The 14430-nt window shown below is 58.3% G+C and overlaps 5 protein-coding genes across 5 annotated transcripts; 2 read left to right on the top strand and 3 right to left on the bottom strand.

Moving 5' to 3' along the window:
- Nucleotides 1-99: 99 nt before the first annotated feature.
- BXZ73DRAFT_58345 (SNF2 family N-terminal domain-containing protein) lies at nucleotides 100-3964 on the top strand (the record flags this gene model as incomplete). The annotated part of the gene is made up of 21 exons (XM_048021642.1): nucleotides 100-148; nucleotides 202-258; nucleotides 309-732; nucleotides 785-874; nucleotides 922-993; nucleotides 1044-1184; nucleotides 1320-1336; nucleotides 1365-1763; nucleotides 1820-1831; nucleotides 1887-2028; nucleotides 2081-2128; nucleotides 2178-2319; nucleotides 2371-2516; nucleotides 2569-2829; nucleotides 2892-2982; nucleotides 3034-3178; nucleotides 3230-3459; nucleotides 3518-3544; nucleotides 3597-3633; nucleotides 3694-3752; nucleotides 3812-3964. Coding segments are annotated over 21 exons (2742 nt in total), but the record flags the coding sequence as incomplete, so codon positions are not given.
- A 137-nt stretch (nucleotides 3965-4101) lies between these two features.
- On the bottom strand, nucleotides 4102-6291 carry BXZ73DRAFT_93748 (MFS general substrate transporter; the record flags this gene model as incomplete). The annotated part of the gene is made up of 11 exons (XM_048026695.1): nucleotides 4102-4209; nucleotides 4272-4339; nucleotides 4408-4457; nucleotides 4525-4582; nucleotides 4653-4845; nucleotides 4948-5044; nucleotides 5180-5632; nucleotides 5685-5762; nucleotides 5817-5865; nucleotides 5917-5945; nucleotides 6107-6291. The coding sequence occupies 11 exons, from the start codon at nucleotides 6289-6291 to the stop codon at nucleotides 4102-4104; spliced, it is 1368 nt and encodes a 455-aa protein (XP_047870927.1).
- Nucleotides 6292-8097: 1806 nt separating this feature from the next.
- On the bottom strand, nucleotides 8098-8764 carry BXZ73DRAFT_20605 (uncharacterized protein; the record flags this gene model as incomplete). Its single annotated transcript, XM_048017606.1, has 2 exons — nucleotides 8098-8592; nucleotides 8672-8764. Coding segments are annotated over 2 exons (588 nt in total), but the record flags the coding sequence as incomplete, so codon positions are not given.
- A 430-nt stretch (nucleotides 8765-9194) lies between these two features.
- On the top strand, nucleotides 9195-10034 carry BXZ73DRAFT_58336 (uncharacterized protein; the record flags this gene model as incomplete). The annotated part of the gene is made up of 1 exon (XM_048021640.1): nucleotides 9195-10034. One exon carries the CDS (start codon nucleotides 9195-9197, stop codon nucleotides 10032-10034), a length of 840 nt encoding a protein of 279 aa, XP_047870925.1.
- Nucleotides 10035-11145: 1111 nt separating this feature from the next.
- BXZ73DRAFT_108949 (uncharacterized protein) lies at nucleotides 11146-12048 on the bottom strand (the record flags this gene model as incomplete). Its single annotated transcript, XM_048017236.1, has 1 exon — nucleotides 11146-12048. The coding sequence occupies one exon, from the start codon at nucleotides 12046-12048 to the stop codon at nucleotides 11146-11148; it is 903 nt and encodes a 300-aa protein (XP_047870924.1).
- Nucleotides 12049-14430: the final 2382 nt, after the last annotated feature.

The following is a 14430-nucleotide window of genomic DNA, read 5'->3' as shown; positions in this document are numbered from 1 at the left end:
CCCCTCCGGTCAAGAAGCCGGTGAAAGAGAAGTCCAGTGCGGCAAGAAGCAGTTGACCATCGCGAGTATGCTCAAGCCTGCACCTGTCAAACCTTCAGGGAAAAAAAGCAGGACACTGTCGTTCGCATTACCAACAGCAGAGGATTTGGTGCGCCGTATATATATGCGTCCTTTGATTGATTTGACTAATGCGGCGCTTAGAATTCGGACGTCTTCCGCAAGACGTCGCGTCCTGGGTCTCGCGGCTTCTTGATCTAGGTCCGTATGCTTCCCGTAGAGCTCGCGCGATAGTCGTTTATCGCATACAGATATCGTCGAGTTCCGGAAATGCACCATGGTCGATTGTCCCGCCAAACTCACGACCGGCGCGAACTTGATTCTGTCCTTGTCTGTGTTTATCAAAGCTTCCGCATTTCGAACACCGTCTATTTCGTCTAACGAAAAAGAGAAAGACAGGTCGAAGATCATGTTCAACGAAGGGCGTGAGACCGAAGAAGAGCTGATTTTGAGAGAACGCAAGCGGTCTCTAGGCAGCCTGTTCAAGCGCATCAATTTAAAGCCCGTGAAGAAGGCGGGGGTGTCATCAAAGGCTGGAGGGAAGTTGACCCAGCAGGACTTGCAAGTGCTGACTCAAGGACCTCGCCCGCCTGCGACAAAGTCGTCTGGGAATGGTGACGACGATGACGGCGAGGGCGATATGACAGAGGACCAGATCAACATGATCTACCAGAAGTTCGTGCTCTATCTCGTCTTACACCGTGCGAGACTGACAGCCACGTTACAGGGCACAGCAGAACGACAGGGATATGGGTGAGATGGAACCCGCCGAATCTTTCACGATGAAATTACGAGGATACCAGAAACAGGCTCTCTTGTGAGCAGACCGTGACTCGTCACATCCGTTTACTGATAGGTCCACAGGTGGATGCACTCCATCGAGACGGGTGCCGCATCCGCTCGAGAGGCAAAATCTTTGCACCCACTGTGGAAACAGTGAGTGAACAGTTCGATAACGCTGTGGCAGACGGACTCATACATTATAGGTATCTCTTCCCCATGGACCCACACAATGAGGTACTGGACCTCACGGCTGATGAAGAGTTCTTCTACTTCAACGAATACTCAGGCGAACTCAGTCTTGAGTTCCCGAAAGCAGAGCGGAAATGCAAAGGCGGCATCCTTGCGTGAGTTATCCAGCATATTCACACTGGTACCCGACTGACACTATTGTTTGTTAGTGATGGTATGATTTTTGTCACTGTTTGGTTCTTCGGCACTGACCGCACTCGTGTCTGGGGCTTGCGTGTCTAGAAAGTCAGTTGCTTTGCGTTTGCTAGTATCTAACTACTGATAATCACCTGCAGTGGGTATGGGTAAGACAATCATGCTGTCATCGCTGATACAAACGGCTCGCGAACCGGAACCCCTGAATGATGATGATGCCAACGGATCCTCCAAGACGAAACAGCTCCGACTGAACAACACATTCCGTGTAGCCGCGAAGCCCCAACCTCAGCGGCGCAAGGGTCCCTCTGACACGCTCATTGTCGCTCCGACATCACTGCTAGCGCAGTGGGCAGAAGAACTTGAGCGCTCGAGTGAGCCGGGCACTTTGAACATCCTTGTGTGGCATGGCCAAAATCGACTGGACCTCGACTCAGCCATGGACGACGACGATGCCATCAACGTCATCATCACTTCGTACGGTACCTTGGTGTCTGAGCACGCTAAACATGAAAAGCATTCGTCTTCGGTATATGAGAGTACGCCCATCTTTCTGACAATCATATCACACACGACTGACGCTGCATTCTCTCAGTCGAATGGTTGCGTAAGTCCTTATTAATAGTTTCTCATCGTCAACACAGCCTGATCATCTGTATCAGGTGTTATACTCGACGAAGCCCACCACTGCAAGTCTCGGACGAGCAAAACGGCGAAGGCAGTTTACGCTCTTCGTGCACGCAGGCGATGGGCTGTGACTGGAACTCCCATTGTCAACCGCTTGGAGGATCTCTACTCGCTTTTGTAAGCCCGCCGTGTCTTTAGAAGGACACCACACTCATCTTTGCGATCACAGGAAATTCTTGGATTTTACGCCATGGTCGAACTACACATTCTTCCGATCGTAGGTATCTCGGTGGGCTTTGCGCAACATGGGCTCACAGCACCTCCAGTTTCATCACGTTACCTTTCTTGGCTCGCGACCGGAAGGCCGTTGAGGTCGTGCAAATCATCCTCGAGAGCGTCCTTCTGCGCCGCGAGAAGGATATGCTTGACTCCGATGGCAAGAAGATCGTAGAGCTTCCCGCGAAAGAGGTCTGTCCGAGGTACACATCTCATGTAACGCCACCTTAACCAGCCCCATAGATCAAGGTCGAGCGACTGGACTTCTCTCCGCTGGAACGCAAGATCTACGACTCGCTGTACTCGGATGCGAAGAAGGACTTCGAGAACCTGAATGAGAAGGGCCTTGTCAGCCGCAATTACACTCACATTCTCGCAATGTTGATGCGGTAGGTAGTGATCATTTGAAACCTCGAGGATACAACTGATCGAGATGTGCAGGCTGCGACGCGCAGTACTCCACCCCAACCTCGTATTGTCATCAAGCGAACGTGGGTCCTCGAAGGCACCAGCAGGCAGCGGTACTATCGACGTGGAAGAGCTCATCGAGAAGTTCGGGCAGGGAGAAAACTCCGTGGGAGATAGCAAAGTCTATGCCGAAGGCGTTCTCGCAAACCTTGGGCAAGAGGGCGACGCGGAATGTCCCATCTGCTTCGACGTTATGGAGACGCCGGTCATCTTGCCTGAGTGTATGCACCAGTCGTGAGTTGCACTCTAATAGTCTCTATGTGGTTTGTGGTTGTCGACACGATAGTCCGTCACAGCTGCAAAGACTGTATCGTGGCCTTTATCGAAAAATGCCGGGAGAAGGGCGAAGACGGCAAGTGCCCGACATGTTCCCGTGGTCCAGTGAAGGTAATGCGACAAAAACGTTGAGAAGTTGGTTTGCGCTCACCCCGCTTACAGGAACGTGACCTGCTGGAGGTAGTCCGGGCGCGAACGAACGGCGGCGAGAAGGATTCAGAGACACCAACATCATCGACCCAAGTGACGTTGCGTCGCAACGACTTCCGCTCGTCCACGAAGCTCGAAGCATTGGTCCAGCACCTCCGTACGCGCCTGCACGTCAACGCCATTTCCCTCATTCGCTGACGCCCTACAGGCCGCCTACGCGACCAAGATCCGTGCTTCCGAGCGGTCGTATTCTCTCAGTTCACCAGTTTCCTCGACCTCATCCAGGTAGTACTGGAACGCGAGGGTCTGCCTTGGCACCGCTTCGATGGCTCGATGGACATCAAAAAGCGTAATGAGGCGGTCAGCAGCTTCAAGGCGGCGTCCCGTGAGCCGAAGGTGCTTATCATCAGTTTGAAAGCAGGCGGAGTGGGATTGAACGTGAGTTTATCATCGTTCATATTTTACGAACCAAGTGCTGATATGTTTGGGAACGCAGCTGACGAATGCGAACCACGTGTTCATGGTGAGGACGCTTTGACATCTTGATCTACCAACGACTTATGCTGTGCTGTTAGATGGACTGCTGGTGGAACGCCGCTACGGAGAATCAAGGTAAGCCGTCCCATTGCCATTTAAACAACGGCGGCCGTATTGAACGTGTTTGCGCGTCAGCGATCGACCGTGTCCACAGGATCGGGCAGAACCAGACTGTCTACGTGACTCATTTCATCGTGAGATTTACGTCCTCTATGAGTGCGCCGTGCGATCACTTACGTTGAACGTCGGATAGGTGAGCGGTACGATCGAAGGCCGCATCCTGCAGATCCAGAAGCGCAAGACCGCGATCGTCAAGGAGGCATTCAAGGGCAAGCGCGACAGCGACCCCGAGAGCATCGAGAACCTCAAGATCATGTTCGGCGACGACCACCCCAGCCAGTATTGATGTGCTGACGCTCGACCACTTCCCGGAAACGGTTCATCGTGTATGCCCGATCTATGATACATATACAGAGACGACAGAGAGACCCAGATACCTAATTCTATATCACCGCAGAGTCCGGACCGGATTTACGCCCGTGTTCAGGCCTTGTCGTCTACGGACGTGTTTTCGCTGCGCGTGTCAGCCTCCCTTCTGTGCATCAGCACCGTGGCGGCGACGAGACAGCCTACACCGAACATGCCAACGACCTGGAGCGGGCGCGTCAGGATGCGCCGCGACGGCTGTGAGAGCTGAGGTTCAGAACACGCACCCCGCTGAAGACCGCCGGACGCCACCAGACGTATTCCCCGGTGAGGAGCGCGCCCTCGATGGGGGTGCCTGCGCACCGATCAGCACAAGCCGGGCTACGCTACGCACCGTATGTGCGCAGGGACCACAGCACGCACCGATGAGGCTGCCGAAGCCGCTCATGCACCACGCGATCCCGAGTCGGAGCCTGCGGGAGCGAAAACGGTCACCAGTCAGCTTCACCTCCGCGGCGGCGGTCCGAATGGGACGCTGACCCGGTCTCGGACATGCTGCCCGCCATCGAGACCAAGAAGGGGCCGAGGAGGGCGATGTCTGGGTTCCGCGCACGCGACGTCAGCGGGCCGCGCTCCTCGTGCGGAAGGGCGGACGAAGGAAGACGCACACGCGCCGGCGAAGAAGCCGTAGATGGACGCGATCGCGACGACGCTCGCGACGGTGTGGAGGCCGATCATGCCGAAGACGAGCACGGCGCAGGCGACGGCGGAAGCGGTGACGACGCGGCCCACCCCGGCGTAGTGGGCGAGCGCGCCGCTGAGGAGGCGCCCCGCGAAGCTGCACCCGTTGAGGATCACGAGCTGCGGGCGCCGGCGGGCGGGGGATCGCGAAGGTGGATCAGCGGACTGGGTTTGCGGGACGGCAGCGGACGGGGCCGGAGCGGGGCCGGAGCAGAAGCTCACCGCGTAGAAGGAGAATTGGGGGCTGAGTCCGTGCTGGATGGCGTCGAGCTGGATGTAGAAGAGCGGGAAGTAGAAGTCGACGATGAAGACGGAGATCCTGCCGACCCGGGAGAGGAGGGGGAAGGTCGCGATGGTTAGTCTTATGTAACGTCGTCGCAGGTGAAAGCGCAAGGGACACCCACCCAATCACGGTGAGCACGTACGGCGGGTCGCGCGCGAAGCCCGCGCGGACGTCCACATCGCCCGCCACCCGCTCCCGCCGCCCTCCTCCGCGACGGGCACGCAGCGGAGGCGCGTGAGCGCACAGCCGACGAGGAGCAGCCCGGTGTTGAGCGCCGCGTTCGCGCGGGTTGCGGTCGCGAACCCGAGTCGGTCGAGCGTGTTGTTGAGCATGATCGGGTTTACGACCGGCGCGAGCGAGGCGCCGCCGGCGACGAGGGTCATGGCGAGCGCGCGCCGACGGTGGAAGTACTGAGAGACGACGGCCATGCTCGGGATGTACACCATCCCGGCGCCGATGCCTACACCGAGACCTTGGACGAGGAAGATCTGTGGATGCAATGTGAGACGGGGCGGCGAATGTGAATCGGTCGTTCGCATGCCTGGTAGAAGGCACCGGGCTGGGCGAGGGAAAGCATAAAGGTAGAGAATGAGAGAACGACATCCGCCGTAGAGAAGGTGGTAGCTAAGCAAATGGTTCAGCCACTACTTTGTTCTATACGCGCGTTCCCACTTACAAGTATCCGCGGTCGTAGAGATGACCGACAGGGATGCCGAGCAGCACGAGCAGGAAGGCTGAGATGCTGCCAATCCACCTGAGAATGGCGCATGCGTTGTCAGCATCTCAGCAGTCAATCGAGGGCACTCACGAGATGGTCGAGGACGATGTGTTGCTCAAGTAAACTCGGTTATAATAGTCTAAATGAAAGTCAGCGGTGGTCAGAGTTGAGACCAAGCCGCATACAGTACCTTGGTAAACCCCAAAGGAGTTCGTGTAACTAGAAGTTGGATTAGTGTAACCTTGGGTGACTTGCTGACAACGGGTCGTTACCCAACTGAGCCCATCTGCAAGAGGAAGCTGGGGGCACAAAGTGAGCATTTGCCAATTGGCGGGGAGAAAGAAGTCGACCTACGCGCCGAGAACGTTTCTCCATGCTACCCGCCCCCTTCTGGGTATGCATCCAGTTCAGCAGCGACGACGGTCTCGTCCTTCGGGGTTACTGGCTTAGCGTTGACGAGAGCGGGTGGAGGCAGGATGGAGGCTGTCGAGACGGATTTTGATTCCTGACACGAATTTTGTGACAAGGTCGCACTTGCATGGCCAGAGTCCTGGAGAGGTTGCATTCCAAGTGAGCGCTGGAAACGGAGACGCAAGGCAGGAGAGGGAGGGAAAAATCCGACGCACATGCGTTGCAGACGCAGGGTATTTGAGTCGCGAGCAGACCTTGGACGCAGGCCCGGTATCGATCAGTGTCCCGGATTAGAGGACGATAGAATGAGAAAAGAGACGAAGCACCTGGCGATGGCCGGGTTCTTACGTCTGGGTCGTAACTCTGGCGCCATGGCCGGACTATGCCCCCTCGCTAGAACGGCCCTCGAGGACATCTAGCACCGGGTACGCGCGCGGTGTGCAGCTGTGGCCCATCACCAGACGTTCCATAAAGACGTAAGGCCGAGCATAAATAGTGCGTAAGCGAGCGGGACGGGAAGCTGGCGGGAGACACGGTGGCCCGAGGAGGTAGACGGCCACTCGGTGATTGGCTCGATCGGCCCGCAAATCCCTGTGGCTGTGCCACACGTGAACACCTCGGGTCCATTCTGTTACCGTTGATGCTCTTCGCTTGTGCAAGTGGAGAAAAATGATACACCCAGTGGATGAACAGGTACATGTTGTTTCGCCAAGTGCGTTGTTATTATATAAGTACGTTGACCCCCACAGCTTATGGCGAGATGGCCGAGCGGTCTAAGGCGCCAGAATCGGGCGATGGGATTTGAACCCCCGCAAACCTGGTCGTTTGAATCCCGCTCTCGTCAAAATGGCTCGAATCCTCTTTTTGCTCCACCAGCACCAGGATGAGGTTTGTTGCGTCCATTGCGTCCATACATTTGCGGGATACTATCACGACCCCAGTGATGAGAAAGGCCCCAGTGTTGAGAAATCTGGTCTGACGGTCCTGTCCCTCGTCCGATAATGTTGAAAATTCACACGTTGGTAGCAATATGCGTTAAATTTCGTTTGCAAAAAGAACGACGTCGTTCCGTGCAGAAACAAGCCCGATCTTTGGCAAACATATCTCAAATGAGAAAGGTTGAGGATTTGATACCCGTCGGCTACGACCCCATGACCAGCGCTTAGGTGGAAGCTGCGCGAGGGGCATTGGACGAAGCATGGCTGCGTTGCTTCGAATTCTCTGGCACAATATCTGCGGGAGGGGGTGAAAACGCACTTTGGGTCAGTTCAAGCGTGACTTCAGCCACAGAACGTGAGTGAGTTTCAGTCTCCGACGTTGCCGTCGGGGAGGATGCTGTCATCACTGGACGTATCCGACAGCTTAGCCGAGCGGAGTTGATGTCGGCTGCGTGACCCGCGCCGTGACCAAGCCTCGGCGAAATTTCTCATAACTAGGGTCCGCGGCCGGTTCGCCCACTGGGGGCGCAATACGTACCCGTTTCCTCTGAAATGTTGCAAATCGCTTTCTTACAACACTGTCAGCATTTGTAAAAAATCCGAAGACTATCGCAGCAGTAATGGTTGAGATTCTCATGGTTTGACCTCGCGGGCGCTCACATTTCTCATCACTGGGGTCGTGCTAGTAATGAATTGGCAACAACATCAAGTTGATAAGCAATGTAATTTCCAATGTGGCACCTGCGCAGCACCTTGGAGCATCACCGATATACAAATAATCGACGGGAACACTGTATCCTACATTGGGCTTCAAGCACGAGAGCCAACGTCCATGCACACAAACCACGACACGAACGGTCTACGATATACACGGGGGATTGATGCAGGCAACGAAAGCTATCAGAAAACAATACAGACAGGTGTCCATGCTGAACGGCCGCCCACGAGACAGAGAGAGAGAAACAAAAGCGCAGCGATGAGAGGGAGCAGAGGAGGGGAGGCGGACGCAGGAGGAGCTATACTACGGCCTCACCGATGGAGAAATGGACCTGATCGCCCTCGGCGAGAGTGAGGCGGACAGGAAGCCGGGGGTCGATGCGGACGGGGGCACTCGAGCCGACAAAGAAGTCACCGCGGGTGAAGTTGCGGGTGATGGCGGCGGTTTCTTCCTCGGTGAGAGGGCGTGGTCGCTTCGTCGGCCGGAAGGTGGAGGTGGAGGCGCTGGGGTTTGCGTTGGTGCTGGGCGCCGTGCTGGTGTTGGCGGGGGCGGCGAAGGTGTTGCTGTAGTCGTAGTACGGCGGGTGCTGGAGCCCCTGCTGCATCTGCGGGGGGTAGGGCATCGTCGGGAACGGCGGCACCTGGGCTGCGCACGGGGACGGGGGGGTAGGATAAGCCCGGGAACAGGGGCCGCAGAAAGGGAGAGCAGAACGTACGGGTTGCGCCTGGTTCTGTTGGTGGGGATCTGTGTCGGGATCTGGGTAGGTGCATGAGGCCCCGAGGCCGCGCTTGAGGCAGCTCTGGCGGGGCGGGCGGCGGTGAGGCGGGGCGGGACGGGGGTCGGGCGGCGGCGGGGAGGGCGCTCGGGGAGGGACATACCTGGCAGGGGAGGGCCTCGCTGCACCTGGTTTTGCCGGCGTGGCAAGCGGTGCAGGCCCTGCGTACGGACGGCGCCTTGGCTGGCGGAGGGGCGGAGGGGCGGAGGGCGGAGGGGCGGAGGAGGTCAGCACGGACGGCGGCGGCGGGGGAGGCGGCATACGCACGCTTGCGGCCGTCGGCCTGGCCGGCCAAGGCGGCCTGTTGCTGTTGGAGGTCGCCGGCCAGCTGGTGATTGTGCTGCTGGAGCTGCTGGGGTCGATCGACGGAGGGCCCGCGTCCTGGGCCGGCGTGGACGCCTCTGAGAGGGCCGACATGGGGGTGATGGGCGGGGCTTCGGAGGTCCTGCCATTTATCCCGCCTTTGCTGGGCCCCCGCGCCCCCACGTGCCGTCCCTGCCGACCGGGCTCTCCGCCCTTTCCCCGCCGTCCCCCCGCCGCCTCGCCGCCCGCACGCCCACCCGGCCCCCGGCTCTCCGTCCCCCGGGCCCGGTCTCCGCCGGCTATCCGGCTTTCCTCCGCCCACCATGACCGCCCGCCCCCGCTCCCCCCGCGACCCGCAGGGCCTCCCGCACCCTGCGTTCGCCGACTTCCAGCTCTTCGACCCCGCCCTGCACGTCGCCCCGCCCCCGCCCCCACTCCCGCCCTCAAACGAGCTCTTTTCCGTCTCCGAAACCTCGGACATCTTCGGCTTCCTCGACAACTTCGACTGGGATCTCAATGTCGACACCCTCCAGCAGTCTTTCGCCGTACCCGCAGATATATACCAGAATCCACTCCAGGAGACCGCTCCGCCGGGACTCGACCAGCTAGCGCCATCGTCCAACCTATTCTCCTCCCAGGGCGATCAGCATCTGCACCCTCCACCTCCACAACCTCCACAACCACAGCACCAGCCCCAGCAGTCCCCCACAGCCCTGCGATCCGCACCGCCCGCCCAGCCTCCCCTATTTGCACCCCCACCAGAAGCGAAGCCGCGCATCCGCTCCCCCAGCCGCTCCCCGTCCACCTCCTCCTCACGCGCGACCCCGTCTGCAGCCGCGGCCGCGGCGTCCCGCGCCGCCAAGCCGCTGCTCTCCACGCCCCAGAAGCGGCTGAACCACATCATGTCCGAGCAGAAGCGCCGCAACGCGATCCGCGAGGGCTACATGCAGCTCACGACGCTCCTCGCCCCCGCGGGCGCGCCCCCGGGCTCGGGCATGCCCACCCGCGGCCGGCCCAAGGGCAGCGGCAGCCGCGGGCGCGGGACGAAGGGCAAGAGCGGCATCCTCTTCCGCGCGCGCGAGTACATCTATTGGCTCGAGGAGGGCCGCGACGCGCTCCAGGAGGAGGTCGCGCGGCTCGAGGCCGCCGCGGGCATCCGCTAGCGTGTGCGCGCGGACGGCGCGAGGTGCGGGCCCCGCGCGCGAGGTCGGCGGCGCGCGAGTGTGGGGGGAGGGAAGCGACTCCGGTGAGTGTCTTGCGGCGTGTGCTCGTGCGGCGTGTTCCCTGACTCATGTCTTTTGCGCTCTGCAGGGTTGTACTTTTATTTTGGGGAGGACCACTGCCGCTTCTTGGTGACATGCCGATGCCGGGCGCAAACCCTGCGGCGATGCAGGTGTGTGAAGTTTTCCGTATTGCCGGAGGAGACACTTATACAGTCGCCGACCTCTGGCATCTCTGTCTACCCGTGGCTTCTCCGCTAAGCACCGCCCGAGCAGCTACGGCAATCCGGGTTTCGGATGGTGGTCCTGGATCACGGACTCCGGACGGTGACCTTAATAAATGTATGTGTTGTACACTAATCCTCTGTATTTTTGGCATTGCGAGAACGCGGTCATCGTGCAGCCCGTCGCGTTCATGATACAGCTGGCCTTCGACCGGTCCATACGTCTGCCTTTTCGAAGTTCGCCGTACGGTCCCAGCGACTCGCTGTTGGCATTTGGTGAAACAGGTACTCGGTCACGCCATCACCCATGCGCATCCGACGTGAATATGGACTACAACGGCACAAATAGGAGTAATCATCGGTGACATGCAAACCCACAGCAGCGGCAGACCAACGAGGTCAATAAATCTCATGAGAGCCGCAATAGTGCTCAGTTCATGATCTGGCCCGCGATTCCACGATGCCCTCTTCCTCGCGAGTACACGGCTACCCCTCAGTCGATATTGTATCACCCGCGAAAAGGGAAGCGACTCGAGCTTGACCATGAAGTCCACGCCTTCATCCATGCGAAAACGTTCTCTGCAGTCGGGAGGCGCGTACTTCGGGCGCTCGAAGGGCTCAACAGACTCGAGTCGAGTGACCCGACGAGGACGACAGCTCCGATGTGCTTGTATGCGTCTAGCCAACGTAAAGAAAACGAATCCAAAAACCCATCTTCATTTCGGTCCACTGTACCATCGCGACGCGGCCAGCCATCGCACCAAGACGTGCAAGACGACGCAACATACAACTTTGATCACTCTACGTGGCAGGCTTCAGACCTCGCTCGATCATCGCAGCCTCAAGTCGCCTCCAAGCCTCGTCGACCTCCCGCTTCCGCTCCCGGTCACGGCGCCGAGTGCTTCGCGGCCCCGGTCCAGATCGCTCCGCGCCCCCGCCCACACGCCTCTTTCCGCCGCCTCCCGAATGTCCCAGACGGCCTCCATCTGGGCCAAAGGGCGCTTGTCCCACGCGGCGCTGTCGGCCAACCACACTTCCGCCTCCGCCCGGCTTGCTTCGAGCTCGCGCAGGACCCTGTCCTCGACCGCCCGGCACTCCTCCGCCTCCTTCTCCGTCAACACCTCCAAAAACGTCGCGGGGGTCTTGCCACGGAGCACACAACGCCCCAGGAGCCCCCGCTTAGAGCAGCCTGAATCCTCCGAGCGGGCGTCCTGGCCCGCACTGCCGTCCGCCGCGTCCGAGTCCACCAGCCGCTCCCACAAGCCGCGGGCGAACCACGCGTGCGCGTACGCGTCTCCGATGCAGTCAGGGTGAATGCGGCGCAGCGCGCACGCCGCGACGAGCGCGCGCGCGAGCGGGACTGCCAGGCCGCGGCTGGAGCGCAGGAGCGTCGGGCGGCGCGAGGCCCACGGGCAGAAGTCGGGCTCGTACACGCCGAGGGTGTCGTCCGCGGGGTGCCACTCGCGTCGGGTGGCCGGGATCTCGATGGGCTCGTATACGCTGATGGGGTCCCAGCTCCGCCAGCAGCGCTCGAACTTGAGGAAGCCGATGGTGCGCGTAGTGGGTGGTTTACCGGAGGTGGCAGGCAGGGGTAGGGCGATGTGGGCGACGATGTACTCGCGGGGCAAGTTGCGCTTGGTGTCCAGGAAGTGATCGAGCCGGGTGACGACGCACGAACACAGAGCGTGGGATGAATGGACGTGGTACTCCGTGATCAGGGTTTCGATGAACATGGTCATCACTTGGTCGAGTCGCCATTGGATGGCCCATGGTCTTCGTTTGCAGCTGGGCCAGAATTGATGGAGGAGGACGTTAAGCAAAGTAGGGACAGGGTCAGGAGGGGGGCCGAAGACCACCCTCTCGAGTACTTTGAGAAAAAAATCGGAAAACATCGACGGGGAGCCGGGGGACTAGAGCTGAGGAGGCGGGTGACGGGGTCTCATGCAAGTAGTGGTTAGAATGAACTCCCACAAGTTTATATACGCATTCGGGATGACGTTCGTGCCACGAGCCGGCTTACATAATGACCCCTCACGACATTGCTCACTGTGCAGTGTTGGTAGCGGGAGTAATGAAGTGAATATCTCGGCACCCGCAGGCGGCGACGCCGAACGCATCAGTGGCAATCTCACTCCAAAAGTGTTTGGGCAGACTTGTTTGGGCAGACTTCTGATGAACTCTGAGTAAGGCAAGGAACCGACTGTAAGCACACGAAGAGGAGCGATCCTCAGTCAGTGATAGAACGACTATATTGAGTGCATAAGTAGTACCTGTAAGCACACGAAGAGGAGCGACTACAGATACAGTAAGCATGTGTATAAAGGAGCGCATAGAGTGGGGTACTTACTCCTCAGTCAGTGATAGAACGACTGAAGAGCAGTGCGGGCCAGAGTCCTCCTTATATCTATCTCAGGAGCTGCATACGTAAGCGAATGATGGAGGACATAGATGGCGCAGAGAACAGACCAGACAGAAGATGGATACGATGCTGTGCGGGCTGTGCGCTCAAGACAAAGAAAGTCCGTAAGTGGAACAAGGGAACAAAGAGAGAAGCGTAGAAGAACGGAATGGAAGAGATAAGGAACTACAAGGCAGTGAAGTGACATATGGAACTATGGGAAGTCTCTCACAGAGTCCATGTGGACGTAGAACTGTCTGTATGTACCTATGTTCGATATCCAATGTTCAACACACCCCCTCGTTCAAGACGCGGATGAAACTAAACCAACGTGCTCGCAGAAGTACTTGAGTATCGAAAGAGGAACTGACTTCGTAAGCGAGTCCGCTAGCTGCTCCGCAGAAGGAACGTGAAAGAGAGTAACTTCGCCTTCCTCGATGTATTCGCGAATGAAATGGTAGCGAATGTCAATGTGCTTCCTGCGACGGTCAACGGCAGGGTTTTCAGAGAGGAAAATCGATCCCTGGTTGTCCATACAGAGCGGCGTAGGACTCGACATATCGTCACCAACTTCACGGCCGAAAGTGCGAAGCCACTTCATCTGACGGCAAGCGTCTGACGCGGACATGTATTCCCCTTCGGTGGAGGAGAGGGATACTGTGCGTTGTCAGCGAGAGACCCAGGAGAGTGCACCTCCTGCCATCAGGAAAACGAAGCCGGTTGTCGACTTCCTGTCGTCGCGGTCTTCTCCCCAGTCCGAGTCCGAGTACGCGATCATGCCGGCGCCATCCTTTTCATCATAACGAAGACGATAGTGCGAGGTACCACGGAGGTAGCGAAGGACGTAGCGGGCGTAACGCATGTGATCTTCAGACGGATTGGCGTTGTACTTGGAGAGACGCGTGACAGCGTAGGAAATGTCTGGACGAGTACCGAGCATGGCGTAAAGAAGGCTGCCGATGAGGCTCTGGTACTCCCGACGAAGGGTTGCAGGTGCTTCATCCTGTCGAGCGACGAGGACGCAACCAGCGGGGAGAGGAGTGGACGCAGCGTTGCAGTCAGACATGTTGAACTTTTCGAGGACGGCGTCGATGTACTCTTCCTGGTCGATGTCGAGGATGCGTTTGACGCGATCGCGACGTATACGAGTACCGAGGAATCGTTGCACCGGTCCTAGATCAGTCATCTTGTACTGCTTGCTGAGAGAGTCCTTGACGAAGTCGATGTGCGTGCGTGAATTGCCCATGACGAGTAGATCGTTGACATATAGAACAATCAGCGTGACTTCGCCTGGAACACCCCCTTGTCGACGATAAACGTAGACTCCGGCATCTGAGTACGTGCGGACAAATCCCAATTTGATGAGTGAGTCGTGGATTTTGAGGTTCCACTGGCGAGAGGCTTGCTTTAGACCGTAGATGGCCTTCTTGAGCAGACAGACGTAGTCCTCTTTGCCAGCTTCAACCCATCCTTCCGGCTGCTCCATGTAGATCTCCTCATCAAGATCGCCGTTGAGGAACGCGGTTTTGACGTCCATGGCGTCGATATCCCAGTCTTCGAGCGCGGCGTGCGCAAATGCGAAGCGGGTCGACTCGTTCCTTGATACAGGCGAAAAAATCTCGAAGTAGTCTTCTCCCCAGTTCTGCGTATAGCCCTTAGCTACAAGGCGAGCCTTGACTCGACCATCGTGCTTGATGTCATACACCCAACGACATCC

This window comes from Epithele typhae (genome assembly GCF_022376455.1).
Source record: "Epithele typhae strain CBS 203.58 chromosome Unknown BXZ73scaffold_200, whole genome shotgun sequence".
NCBI classification, from domain to species: domain Eukaryota; kingdom Fungi; phylum Basidiomycota; class Agaricomycetes; order Polyporales; family Epitheliaceae; genus Epithele; species Epithele typhae.
The sequence above is the reverse complement of the archived record's forward strand: the minus strand, read 5'-3'. Positions and strand labels throughout refer to the sequence as shown.